Below are 14,291 nucleotides of genomic sequence, written 5' to 3'. Positions count from 1 at the left end.
GGCCTGACATTCTCAGAAATTTAACTTTTATACACCTGCCTTATTTCCCACTGCTTTCTCAACTCTCTGTGCCATTTCCTGATGCACATGTGTTTATCATTGAAGAGGGATCATGAGCTCCCCTGAGAAAGACAGAATTTTTTTGAGTCTCAGCTGGTGTCATCTGAAATGCCCTGAGTGCCTTCCTTCACCCCAGCTCCCAGTTCAGAAATGTTCTTGTCCTCTGCATGCAAGTTTGTCACACCTGCCAGCTCCACATGGTGGTCTGGAATATCCCAAAGCACCTCAAACATTGCTGGATTCCCACCTGTGATGGTTTCACTAAGCTTTGATCCTCCTTTGAGCAAACAGACATCATTTAACCAAGGACACCCTGGGGTGAGTCTCCACAGTAGGAGCTGAATCCTGTCTGAAATGTCTTGTCAAGCTCACTGTGATGTGAAGGAGAACTACTCGCTGGTTTAGCTTGGATTTTATATGAGATCTTGGGTAAATCCTTCAAATCTTGGTGCTTCATCTGTCAAAAGGGACATTGTAGAGCTCTGCCTCCTCATGCTGAATGTAGGTGAGCAGATGTCTCACTGCCAGGACTTCAGGGTTCATCCCTAAAGGAATCTGGGGAATTATTTCTTGTGCTGTGTCATTCAAGACACAGGGACTTGACTCCTTGATAGTGCTGACTTTGGCCTGTGTGTCACCCATGGCTTCATAGGGCAGAGAGGTTTGAAGAGAACCCCAGTCTGTGCCAGTCTGACTCGTTGTGAGCAGGTGGGATACAGATCCCAGAGCTTCCAGCCCCACAGGAGCTGATTTGCACCTGACTTGAGAATGCCTGCAGAGATGTAGTTGTGCATGGTGGGGATGTTCCACTCCCAAGGCTGGGAACAGAGTGGGAAGAGTGGGAGTGGGCTTTTTTCGAAGTGACTTCACTGTTTACCCAACCTCATCTCTTTGATAAACAAACATTAGAAGGGAGTTGAAACCTACTCATGCTCCACCAAGGTGCATCATTTACCACATGCAAGAGTCAGAATCAAAATAAAAAATGACTGCTCATGTGATCCAACTTTTCAGGACTGTTTGTTTTAGTTATAATTGAAGAGATGTCTTAAGTTGCTTAGAGATAAAGTCTGGAGAAGTTGAGAGGAAAAAAAGGGATTGTTTATCTCACCATCCGTGAGAATTGTAAACTGCATGAAGATGTCACAGGCTAGAAGTCACAGGGAAAGTTGGGAATGGGAAACTTGTGGTCAAGATGACAAAAGTGCTGTGTCATTTAGGTCTGTATGAAAGAGCTAGGGAATAGTTTCTGTGGCAGTAAGTAAGTGTGATGTAAAAGTCTTAACACTACTCCATAGTTACTGCTGACATCCACCTACAGATCTCCCCCCTCACACCCAGGTCCAGATCCTGCTCATCACCAGGGTGCCCAAATTCACATTCAACACAAGGCTTGTGAACTTTTAGACAACAGCAAAAATATGTCAAACTGCCCAAAGATCCTTCATTGCCTCCCTCAGATCTCGGTGCAGATGAAGAGACAATGAGCTGTTCTGTACTAGGGGGGCTCATCCCGCCTGACTGCTGGTGCTCGCAAGTCCCCTGGCAAGGGATGGAGTCAGACACCTTGGGAGCATGAGTCAACCCCTCCCTGTCCCACACACGGGTGTCAGGACAGGCTGAATCACTTTCTGGGGGTGTCTGCCTCTCTCTGCTGGCTGGAGGAGACGTTCAGATGACTGTCAGCAGCCCGGGTGCCGTGCGAGTGACTCAACGCACGCACTCTGAGCAATTTACAGCAAGGGCTGTGATTAGTGGAGGGTTCTGCCCTGAAAACATTAGGTAAAGCCTTTATGTGCAAACTGGAGGATTGTTTTGGGTGTATTTAATTCCTCTCTCTTTTCTGGAATAAATGAGCCCAATAGAAACATTTTTAATCCAGGCTGACACATCTGTCTCCTGTGGGTTGGTGTTGCTTGAGTTTCGCTGTACAGGTACAGCTAATGCTGAACAAGTTTCTAGTAAAACAGCACTAAAATAAGGCAATAAGTGACATATTTTTTCTCTGCTTATCATGGAAAGTTTTTAAACTGAATAGCCAAGAGGCAAAGCAACAAACAGTACTTATACACATAACAAAACTTTGTGGCATGACTCATCCTTCCAAAACTGTTAATAGTCTACCAATAATGTAGCTCATCTTGTAGGTTAAAAATGAATCTAATCTACATCTGCTTGAGTATGAGGCTGTTCATATTTAAGAGTTTTCATCCATTATGGGGAGAGACTGAGGGAGCTGGGCCTCTTCAGTCTGGAGAAGACTGAGAGGGGATCTCAATAATCCATATAAATACCTACAAGGGGTGCCAGAGGATGGTGCCAGACTCTTTGCAGAGGTGCCCAGTGACAGGATGAGAAGCAGTAGCCATAAAATAAACCACAAGAAGTTCCACCTCAACATGAGAAAGAACTTCTTTAGCTGAGGGTGGCAGAGCACTGAACAGCTGCCCAGGGAGAGCAAAGAATTCCCTCTCTGGAGACATTCCAAACCCACTGGGATGTGTTCCTGTGCCACCTGCTCCAGGTGATCCTACCTTGACAGAGTGATTGGACGATCTCCAGGGCTTCCTTCCAACTCCAACCATTCTGTGAGTCTGTGGTTGGAATCCCCAAGTCCTATGTGCAAGTGTTTCTTAGCGTGGACTTAGAACTCAAGGGAAATAGTGGCTTTCTTAAAGTTGGTGGCTTAAAGCTTCCTTCTTGGATAAGGCCACTGCTCTCACTGCTCTGCTGTTTGCTGTTTTTCAAAGTTCATTCTGAAATTCAAATGTCCATTTGAGCCCAAATGCAAGGGATTCAGAGGGAAACCTGAGAGCTAATTATAAGGTGTAGTTTTGGTGCACTTTTCAGGCTGTGAGAATTCCAGCAAGGGTGGAGTTGGAGTCTGCCATCCTTCCTGACCTTCTTCTCCACCATCCCTCCTCCAGACACAGATAGATTGGAAGGAGGGAAATCTAACCCTGCCACACTGTGGGGTGGGCTCCTCAAAACCAAGATAAATTCTACAGAGTGAGATCTGAGGAGTCAGTCAACCTTATTTGCGTTCCCATGGAAGCCAGGCCCCTGTGAGCAGAGAGAAAAGGAAACAGGAGATGTAGAAATTTAGGTTTTTCAGGCATTTTACCTTTTTAACTCTGAGCAGCTGCAGCAAGATCTTCCTTGCATTTTCTTAAAGAAGTAAAAGCCAAGTAAGATCTGGACCTATCACCCAGTTACACATCAGAGATGGAGGGGCATTTCTCACTGTTTTGCTTGGAACCATTAGCAGTTTTTCCTTTGGACTTTAAAGGTGATGTTCCCAGATAAATCTTTGGCTAAGGCCCAAACCACCCATATCTACCAAATTACTGAGCTTCCCAAATACAGATTTTGGTTCATCATCTGTGTCCCCACCTGCAGAACAGTTGTTCAGTGAGCAGCAGTGTGGGCAAAGGAATAAGATGCCAGCACCTCTTTCTTTTCCCAGGAATCTCTCAAATATTTTTTTAATGTGATGCTTTGCTCCACGAGTTATTTAATCTACCCTTGTGAAAATCAATGGAATTATATTTTTAAAAGCCTCTTAAGTGTGGTGGGCCCACAATTTTATCTTCTGGAGGAAATAAATCGTGTAAGTGTTAGGATGGAGAATAAGACCAGGTCCCTTTGGAATATCATGGGGTGTTCTGCCCCATGTCAGGGTGCAGCAGGATGTGTTGGGGGCTAAAGGTGACCCCAGTGCAGGCTGTGCCCTCTCTGACATGACTGTCACTTGGATTTGTGCTCCAGGCAGGAGGCAAGACTGGAGAAGAGCTACCTCCAGTAGAGGTCTTGGATCCATCCCAGAAACAAGGCAGGGATTTGCTGGAGAGATCGGATCCTTTGTTTTGGGACTCTTTCAAGGGTATTGATGAGTCTTGATGCTCCCTGGATTTATCTGCATGGGACAAAAACCTTGTTTTTCTGAAAGGCAAATACAAATGGGGAACCCTGAGTAATACAAATCAATGGGAATGTCACTTAAATAATAGTATTTTAGGATTAAAAAGAACCCAAGCAGTTGCAGGAAATACAGGTGTCCTGCTCTTGCCTTGGTGCATTCCAAGAGAGATTCTGCTCTCCAAGAAAGTAACTTTCACACTTGGGCTTCAGCATTTAGATGGGATCTGGACTTCAAACTCTCCAATGTGGATCCAGTCAGGATGAGCACAGAGGCTGTTCCCTACTGGAACTGCCAGGGTGGGGTGGCCGATCTAGTGGCACAGGAGGATAAGGACAAGGAGTCAGAGAACTCCTGGATACCATTTCCAATTCCCGCACTGATATCTCTGTATTTCTCTCCTCCAGACTGTAAGGACAACCTGACGTGAGTTGAACCTTCAGGCTCCAGAGCCTGCCCCAGATGCAATAATTTAGTGAGCAGATGATGTTTTCCACCAAAGCTCCTGTCTAACTCAGTGGATCTGTGTGTCTTCCGGCAGGTGTGTCCTCTGTGGCCTCCCTGATGTCCCTGGCTTGGGTGCTAGCCTCCTATCACAAGCTTCTTCGGGACTCTAGGGACGACAAGAAGAGTATGAGCTACAGAGGGGCCCTCATCCATCTCTTCTGGCGCCTCTTCACCATCTCATCCCGAGTTATTTCTTTTGCTCTCTTTGCTTCCATCTTCCAGCTCTACTTTGGGATCTTTGTAGTGGTCCATTGGTGTGCCATGGCTTTCTGGATCATCCATGGTGGGACAGATTTCTGCATGTCTAAGTGGGAGGAGATCCTCTTCAACATGGTGGTAGGGATTGTGTACATTTTCTGCTGGTTTAATGTCAAGGAAGGGCGGACTCGATACCGAATGTTTGCGTATTACACGGTGGTCCTGACGGAGAACGCTGCCTTGACGCTCCTTTGGTATTTTTACAGAGATCCTGACACCACTGACTCCTATGCCGTGCCAGCACTGTGTTGTGTCTTTCTTAGCTTTGCTGCTGGGATAGCTTTGATGCTGTTATATTATGGTGTGCTGCATCCCATGGGGCCAAGAGCTAAGATCTTTGCCAGCTCCTGTTGCGCCGAGCTGCTCTGGGGCATTCCTTTGCCCCCCGATGTTGAGCCCATGGCGCCCCAAACCCCTGGGTACCGGGGGGCCCAGGCTACGCCCACCAGAGCGGTCACGGAGCAACAGGAGGAACTCACAGCTGACACTTGCTTGCCCGTTTTCCAGGTGAGAGCAATGGTACCATCTACTCCATCTGGGCGACCCTACCCCCCCGAGGGGCCTCTCATTAAGATTGACATCCCAAGAAAAAGATATCCTGCCTGGGATGCTCATTTTGTAGACAGGAGGTTAAGAAGAACTATCAACATCCTCCAATATGTCACCCCCACAGCTGTAGGTATTAGGTATAGAGATGGACCTCTCTTATATGAGTTGCTACAATATGAATCTTCACTTTAAAGCTCCTTAAAGCAAAAGTAAAAGAGGGGACCTTATTTTTGTTTACGGTAAACACAGATCATGAAACAAACACAAACCTTCAGATAAGCTTTCTTTCTGGTTGCTGTATGTATAAAAAAAAAAAGATATTCTCTATGTTTTGTAAGTAAAAACAAAAAGAAAAACTTTTCTTTTGTTTTTTACACACAAGAAACAGTATTTCAACTTCCACACCTAGGATTCACAGGTGGAGAAGGAGGCATCTCCACATCAGTTTTATACCGTACACCAAGTGTAGAACATTATTTATGGGATTGGTGCTGATTGAAAAATAAAAAAAAAAAACAAACAAACAAACCTACAACTGCCTTATGCCCTTAGGTGCTGAGTTTCATTAAGTACTGTCACCTTTCTCATGCAAAACTCTTTGATGATTATATGCCAGGAAAAAAACAAAAGAAAAACCAACCATCCAACTGAAATGCAAACCTTTAAATTAAAAAAGAAAAAAATTAACAACAACAAAAAGAGAGAAATGTATGAAAAAAAAAAAAAAGTCCTGTTGCTCATATTGGATTTAGCAGAAAAAAAACCCTCCAAATGCCTAAAGATAAGAAAGAAAAGATAAGAAAGCAAAGCCAAGACAACCCCAGTGGAGTTTGATTTTTCCAACAGCTGAAAGACAAAATCAGGTCTGTAAGATAATTTGGCAAGGAATTTATAACACCATTGGGCCAAGCCTTGACCGAGTCGTGTTATAAAGGCAACCCCACCCTGGGACCATTTTCCTCGAGGAAATGGACCCTGTACAAAGGTGGGATTGTAACAAATCAGAGTGAAAACACAGGATCTGATCTTGTTCCCAACAACCGCTCGTGCTAAAGCCCCACTGTCTCCAGTGGAGGAAATACCAACAGTCTGAGCCCAGAATAAGGCCTGCCACCTTGATTTCTGGAAAATGTGAAAATTATCAAAATTATAAACCAAAAAAACATGATCTGAAAGTACATTTCCACATATCTAATAATTATTTCAGTAATAATAAAACTCAGCATGGTAGCAAAAAGCGAGTCAATTTAAAGGCACAATACTTGATCAGTGACTGGCAAAATAATTTGACCTACTGTATCATTTTAAGGCTGTGAAAGGCATACATGTATTATTTGTAATCTTGTGTAAGACCTGTCATGTCTCATTCAGTGCGAGCCTTAAAGTGATTGTAAAGCATCCTTTGTTCCATTTTGGGGATTTTTGGGTTTTGATTTTCTGTTTTGTTTCTGTTTTGTTTTTAAGGAAAACAAAACATGAAAAGTCGGGATTAAAAAAAAACACAAAAAAACACAAAAAACAAACAACAACAAAACAACCAACAAAACTTCTTCAAACGGTAATAACCTGTAAAACTGACTCACGTCTCGAGATGAATTTGGTGCTTTGTTATTTCTGTTGATGTTGTTGTTGTGATTTAGCTGAGAAAAATTCTTCGACTCGGTTACGTGTGGGGAACTGCTGATAAAAACTGTCTCGTGTCACCCTCTACTGTAAGTACATGGCGAGAAACAACAACCAGAGGAAACCCAAGAGCGTAGCGAGAGCGCCGTGGTTTAGCTTAGCCTTCCACCGCCAGGAGATGCTGCCACCTCCGATGCTGGCAAAGCTGTGGGGTTGTCTTGACATTTCCAAATAACCCGCTCGGTGTCTGAACATTCTCATCTCTCTCGGATTCTGTTTCTGTGCTGGAATATCTTGGGTTTTTTTCTTTTTTCGAGTTAAATCATCGGGTTTGCGTCTATCCGACACCCTTTTTCTGTTTCGAGAGTATTGCTCCTTTAAAGGAATATTCCCGTTTCAGGGCATCTTTTCAATCCCACCATCCCTCTACTTGGGAGGGGAAAAACAACAACAACAAAATGAGATATTTTTAAGTGAATGCTGTAGTATTTTCTGTGTGTAATTGCAATTTTTTATTCCAGAAATACTGTAACTGTCTAGGGTGCAAAACTCCCATGCTGACCTATTCTGAAGAGAAGATCAGCATGGAGGGATATTTTTTAATTATGATTATTATTTTTTTTTAATTTCAGGAATCAGTTGGTTTTTTTAATTATGATAGTATTTAAAGAAACTAGTACCAATTTTATATAACAGTTTAAAGAAGCTGAATGCTTTCTTCGCCTGAATATACCTGAAGAGAAACATTTTTTTCAATCAGTGATCCTTTGCAGTGTTCTGAGAAAACGTTGGGATTTCTTCAGTTGTTTTATTTTGTTTTGTAAAGGAAACATTCAACTGGTGTCTGTCCCCTTCAAGGAGGGCAGGACTCCTTCACGCCAAACTATAGACACACGGCAAAGTTTATACAAAGCCAAATTGTCAGTGGTACTGTAATTCCCAGTCAAACTCCATTTCAGGCAGATGTTTCTGGGCTCTGATTACAACCAATGTGATGGTCACATTTTCAAGCAAAGGGAGGGATTTGGTCTTGTCATCCCCTGTCTAACTCCCCAGTCTCTTGTTTGCTGTGCACATAAAGACATATATGTATATATATATATACATGAACTGATATATATTTGTGAAAAGCTTTCATTTCCCTTCTCCATTGTCTGTGCCCCACAGCCAGTTCCTTCTCAAGCGTTCTACTAACATTTCACCCTGTTTCTCCCCTCAATGTGCAGTCTTCATAAAAAGAGGTAATTTGTGAAGTGAACTCCCTGTCCCCACCTACTGAGTCCTTAAAACACAGAGGTGCCCATCCTCCAGCTACAGGCGTGCATTTCTCCTTCCAGAACTTTCTTTTGACTTGCCTTTAATGTTAGTGTAGACTTATCTTGATCTAATTCCCCATGTAAAGGCTCCCCTTGGTCCTTGCATGAAGAGCTCTGTTCCTCACATCTGCATTTCCATGGCAAAAGCATGAGAAAGGAATGGATGGCAAACAGCCCTGCTGTTCCTAGGGGACCATTTTTCCAGGAGGTGGCATTCTTGTTTTCTAAAGCACCCTAAGAAGGTTCTGCTCCCCAAACTCATCAACCTTGAGGTCTGGAAATGTGGTGCTGATCACTGACCCCATTGAACAGCCAGACCCTTCCCACCAGGACAGTGACAACGAGCCAAGGCACAGTCACCAGGTGCCAGCAGGAGGAGACCCTTCAGTGTTGCCTCTCAAGAGCAACTCCAGCCTGCCTTCCCTCAGGAACAGGATCTTATTCCACAACACCACACCAACAGCCGTTGCCTCCGCCCCGCGCCAGGAGTGGAGGGGCAAAACACTCTGGAAGTGTCCTTACTTCTCAATGCAGTGCTAACTTCTCACAACCAAACCAGCTTAACCAAGGGCTTGACACGTCCCTGTTCCAAAGTCCTCCTCCTTCGTGGCTCGTAGTGTGGATAACAACAAAGGCAGGTGCCTCCACTGCGAGTTGAGACTGTTCCACTACTTGCATAAACTTTCTGCCTCTGCTTCTCCTTTCTTTGAATGATATCCATCAGCATCTTCATTTAGCTAAGGATTTCCAGGGAGAGCCTGTGTCCTCCCTGAAGAACTATTTCTTTTTCCAGGACTTCATTACAGCCTTAACATAAAGCACGTGCTCTGCCACTACTCCCAACATGTTCCTGCTGGACAGTTTGGGGTGGTGACCATTTCCTTTTGGGATTACCTGTGATCTTGTTGCCAAACAGCGCCTTTTGCCAAGCCAAAAGCTCAGGGTGGAAAACTACCCCAGACCTTTTATTGGTTCTAATCCCAGTGCTAAGAGTCTCGTCCTCTCCTCCTGTTTTATCTTTTTCCCTTTGATTTTTTGGTGTGCACTTTTGCAGGATGGTCAGCAACTTCTTTTGGTTTCACTTTGATTTTAACTCCTCAGCTTTTCCCCGGTACCTTTTTTATACCATATCCCACCTTCTGGCCAGAAGATGCTGCGTGAGGAGCTTTTCAAACTGCCATGGAGAGGGTTGAGCCTGCATCTATTCACAAGACCAGTGGGCAAGTTCTCTGGCACATTTGTGGTGCTTGATTCACCCTGGGATCATCTAAACCAGCCAACTGTGCCATGCCAGGGCAATGCCAAGGCATGAGGGCTCCACCATCCCGACTGTTATTGCTCAAACCTCCCCTGGCATGGTTTTGATCCACTCCAAGGAGTCCTGGGCTCAGGCACAGCTTGCCCAGGCTTTGGCACTGGCCAGAGACCGTCCCCAGTCAGCAGTTTGGATGCAGCTGCTCCATATCAGGGGTGGAAGATTTTCGGATTCAGGATGGGGCCAGCACTACTCAGTAGACTTCGTGGCCAGAATGGATCCTGGAAGTGCTTAATTTCCTGACAAAGATGTAACTCCATGCCACAGATCAGGATGCAGAAGGTGGTGGAGAACGTCAGCTCCAATCTGGCATTTTTTTGTTTTCTTCCTGATTCAATGGACAAGTTATTTTTCAGTTCACTTTGTTCCTTTTGCTGAGGTTATTTTGCAAACTGCATCACTTTTATGGTTCGGATGTCAACCCATCCATCCCTCCATCTATGTCAGATGGATGGCATGTTTACTGTGATAGTGTTACACATCCATAGGCAGCTAATTCAGAGACAGGAATCATTCGGACCAGAGCAAATCAACAGTGGAAACACAGGAATTACAAGGTCCCTGCCCATGCCCTTGTCATGCTTTGCCACCCACACGAGGCATTTTTCATCTGCAGATAATCCAACCTGAATTGTAGAAGAGGAGCCAATGGTGAATATTTACCAGTCCAAAGTGCAAGTGAGACACCCATTTCAAGTGTAAATATATATATTTTCAGTGGAGCTACTTCTCTGCTTCACCCTGTCCTTTTGTGCATCTGCCAAAAGTCAGCAGTCATTTGCATGTATTTTTATTTCAAGCTGACTGGATGAAATGGCAAAATTAATTCCAAGCTTTAGTGAATCGTCTGCTAAAACCTAGCTCACATGTGGAGCATCACTATTGACTTTCAGAGTGCAATCACCCCGTGCTCTATAGATATATTTTTGTACACACAAGATTCACTTCACAATTTATCCCACCCCTGGCCCTGCATGTCGCACCTGTCACCTGCACACCTGCAGCATGACTAAACCTCCTGAAGAAAATGTGGTCTGAGGTTAGTCCAGCATGATTTCATTGAAGCTCAGAGGTGCTTTGAAAAGGAAAACTTACTACTGTGCATTTGCAAAACCTTTTAGTGCCTGCTTGCTGGGCAGCTTGGGCAGGAGACAATTTGGACCTGCCGGAGTCGGTGGAAATTTGTGGAGACAGGCTTTCCTAGGATTTTTCCTCCTTTTACTGGGTTTGCTTTTCTCTGGGTTCTGCTCAGATCGAATGTGGTCCTGCAAAAGAAAACCCACCAGAAAACAAAAAACCCAAATAACCATGACAAAATAAGGTCTATGCCAATCCCCATAGAAGCTGAGGTGGCTGATGTAGGACGGTAGGGATGATGTGAACTCCGTTGTGGACCCTTTGCTTGCTGGAGCTTGCATGCTGTTCTTTTGGCAGTTGTCTCAAGCCCTGGGGGCTTTGGGAATGGTGCTTTCCCAGGGTTATGATTGCTGGTTTTATTTTTCCTTGGAGCTCAGGTGTATTCTGGTGCAGAGGATCTCAGCCTGGTTTGAACGAGGAGATTTGAGGCTATCCCAAATAGACGTGGGCAAACCTTTCACTGTGTGCAGAACGCATTTCCAGACCTTTGGGTACCGCTAGAGATTGTTGCAATCCAATTAATTCTCCATGAGCACGTTCAGAATCGCTTCATTGTTCTGTTGTGTTTGAACTTGGGAATAACGATGTGGTGACTCTTTCCTGTTGAGGTGTGATGTGAAGAAAGGGAGGAGCTTTCCTGCTGTGCTGGGTATTGCCTGTGTTCAACCCTTGTTCCTTACTTGAAGCTCAGACAGTGGGATAATGAGAAAAATGGGAAAATGAGATGACAGATCGCTGCATATGTTCCATTGGCTCTTCGCTGATGAGGAGGGAGGCAACTGGTGACTATTAAAATAAATCTGCATAAACCATCTGGACCTCAATGTATATTCAGACATGCACAGAACCCAATTGGAAAGTGATGTTGTCGATAAAACAATGTGGATACCTTTTCCAGTCCTATACTAAAAACCTAAAAAGAAACCAAAACCAAGCCCTGCAAACTGAAAAAAACAATTATTTGAGAGAAGAAACCTTCTTGTGCCCTCCCCATTCCTTTGGGACACATGCAGCAAGGCAACTGTTTGAAAGCCAGGCACTTTGTAATCCGCGGAGTTAATTTAATTGGATTTGTGCAATGCTGTGTTTGTCAGATGGTCTCTTACAGAGAGCATAGAAAGTGGCCACGGTCTAAAAGTCATTGCAGATTTTTGGGTGACAGTACTCCTGGGTTTTGACCCCAGCTCTGCCACGAAGTTGCTGTGTAACCTTGGGCAAGTGATTTAACCTTTCTGTGCCTACAGTTTACCCATCTGTACATGGGTATAATAATATTAACCTACCTCACAGGGGTGTTGTGAGGCTTAAGTTAACGTGTGTGAGAGGTGCTTGAAGCACGCCGTGAAAATTTCATTCTTGCTGGGTTTGTGCTGTTGTGGGGGATGAGCAGTGAAGGGGTGGGTTACAACATGCAGAAGGAAAACCTGCTAGTGCATGCCTTGAGAAAGTGATTTAAAGTCTTTTCTCTCCCCAAAAGCAAGGAACGGAGAAAATTGTTGTGCGCCAACTGAACAGCCTTGCTTTCCTGGTCAAATGTAACAGCACTATTTGCAATATTATTTTCTTACACAACAGGTGACCTTTCCCTTTTCCTTGCTGTTTCTGAAAACTTGAAACTAAAGATGACAAAAGTATTTCTGAACCGAACAGATTACTGATGAATACTTGAATTTCTTTAAAAGTTGCTCTCATCAGCCACGGTTAAATGTGCACTAATCTTTCAGTCATCAGCTTCCATCTGAATACAGTGAAAAATTTGCTCACGCTGTTTTGGAATAGCCTGGACCTTATTTGGGAGGCTGGTATTGCTGAGGACTCTTGTAGGCATGGGAAAACTAGTGTCTCAACTGATAAACACATGAAAAAAAATCTTTTTTTTCTTTCTGTTTTTGCCTTTTGAGTTCCTTGACTGCCTAAGACAGCACAAAAATTGCAGTTTACTTGGTTGTACAGTAGCTTTGTTGGTTTTTTTTTTTTTTTTTGGTTTTTGAACTGTTTCCTTATGCAAAGGGCGAAGGTGGGATGTGAAAGGATAAAATAGACCCAACGCTGCTCCCGTGCAACTCTTCCCGAAGTCCCTGCTTTCCTGGAGAAAAAACCTGTGCCACACCTAGAGAGACCAGACCGGGCTGCCTTCACCGTCCTCCTGCAGGCAAAACTTCCTCTGCCACCTGCGGGAGTTTTGGCTGTTGGTTCCATGTCCATCGAGGTGGATTCATCCCTGGTTGAGCCCCAAGCCACGTGGGTGAAAGCCAGGATAACTTTCTTTAGAACAAGGGAAGGGATCCAGTTCATTGCTCCAAATGTCATCACTGGTCAGATGATTCAGAAGGGAAAAACGTGTGATAGAAAGCCTGGGGTTTAGTGGTTTTTTTGTCTATTTATTGTCTAAGTGTCCTGACCATTGTATGATGTCTCTTGTGGGAATGCAATGCCAGGCAGGACTCCCTTCTCCCTTTTTTGGAGAAGTTTTGTGAAGTCTGCTCACGCACTCCTTACTCAGGCAAAACTCCTGGATTTTGTTGTTGGGTCTCCTTTTCTGTCCTGAGTAAGGACTGTGGAGTCTGGTCTGTTTGGGATCACTGGGAGGAGTTTCAGTGGCCATTGTCTTCTCTAGCCCAAGACCTGCCTTGCATGGAGCAAGAAGGAAGCTCTGGCTTGGTCTGCCACGTACCTTCCCTGTCCCTTCCCCGTATCCACCATGGGGAGGGGGTTCAAAATCTCCTGGCTACAGGGGCCAGGCTCTTCCACCTGAATTTCCAGGCAGCTGCACATCTTCCTGTTGGGGCAGAGCTAATTTAGAAGCCCCACTCCTGCAGATGGGCCATTGCTCATCCGCATCGGCTTTGGGTCTGCTTCTTCCCCGTCCTTCTCCCCAGCTGTTTCTTTGCCCTGTTTTAAGCACTCAGCTTGGTGCATCTGGGTTCTTTTTACTTCTTCTGTTCAAAAAAAAAAATTAAAAAAAAAAAAAGATTGATGTTGGGAAAAAAACAGCAATGTAACTCCTTCGGTGCTATGCTAACTGCTTTGTTTGACCCAACCAAATGCTGGCCAACAAACTGATATTCCCTCTTTGTCCTAAAAAGCACCACACATCTGTGTCTTGAACAGGGATGGACTGAGAGGGCTGAGAGAGGGCAAGTGTGGTTTTGAAAGCAATTAAAGTCTCGTGTATCTGGTAGAGCAAAAAGGTGTTGGTGCAGACTGCTTTCAAAGCTCGTTGTCGCCCACCTCGTGGAATTAAATAGGATATAGCCTATAAGGTATTGAGGGCATTATAATATATATATATATATTTAAAAAAAAAAGACAAGAAGTTCATGTTATTGATAAATCACCCTTTAATTCTCCTGAAATTGCTCTGTTTAACAGGGAAACCACCTGGCTGTACTTGCACCCTGTTGTTTTGGTATGACCCACTTTGGCAGTGAGAGTAAAACAGCAGGAAGAGAGAGAATTCTTCCTACTATATATTAAGCCTGAAGTGAAGAGGGTGCCTATGAATTTTCAGGATTAAAGGGATTAATCAACATGTATGTCTGAGTCTATATCCCCAGTCCCGTGGAAATATAGGTGAGCATACATGCCATGTTACTGCAGCAGTATA

General features: G+C 44.4%; 1 protein-coding gene across 1 annotated transcript in view; it reads left to right on the top strand.

Moving 5' to 3' along the window:
- The window catches only part of XKR6 (XK related 6), a 208,831-nt gene that overhangs the window by 168,889 nt on the left and 25,651 nt on the right, over positions 1-14,291 (top strand). Inside the window, exon 3 of the mRNA XM_074536492.1 lies at positions 4,521-14,291. This exon is cut by the window's right edge and continues 25,651 nt beyond it. Within this exon, the coding sequence (XP_074392593.1) occupies positions 4,521-5,485 (965 nt within the window). The 3' untranslated portion in view covers positions 5,486-14,291. The remainder of the gene's footprint in view (positions 1-4,520) is intronic.

The sequence above is a fragment of the Zonotrichia albicollis genome, chromosome 3 (genome assembly GCF_047830755.1).
Source record: "Zonotrichia albicollis isolate bZonAlb1 chromosome 3, bZonAlb1.hap1, whole genome shotgun sequence".
NCBI classification, from domain to species: domain Eukaryota; kingdom Metazoa; phylum Chordata; class Aves; order Passeriformes; family Passerellidae; genus Zonotrichia; species Zonotrichia albicollis.
Note: the sequence above shows the minus strand (reverse complement) of the source record. Positions and strands in the feature narration are given on the sequence as shown.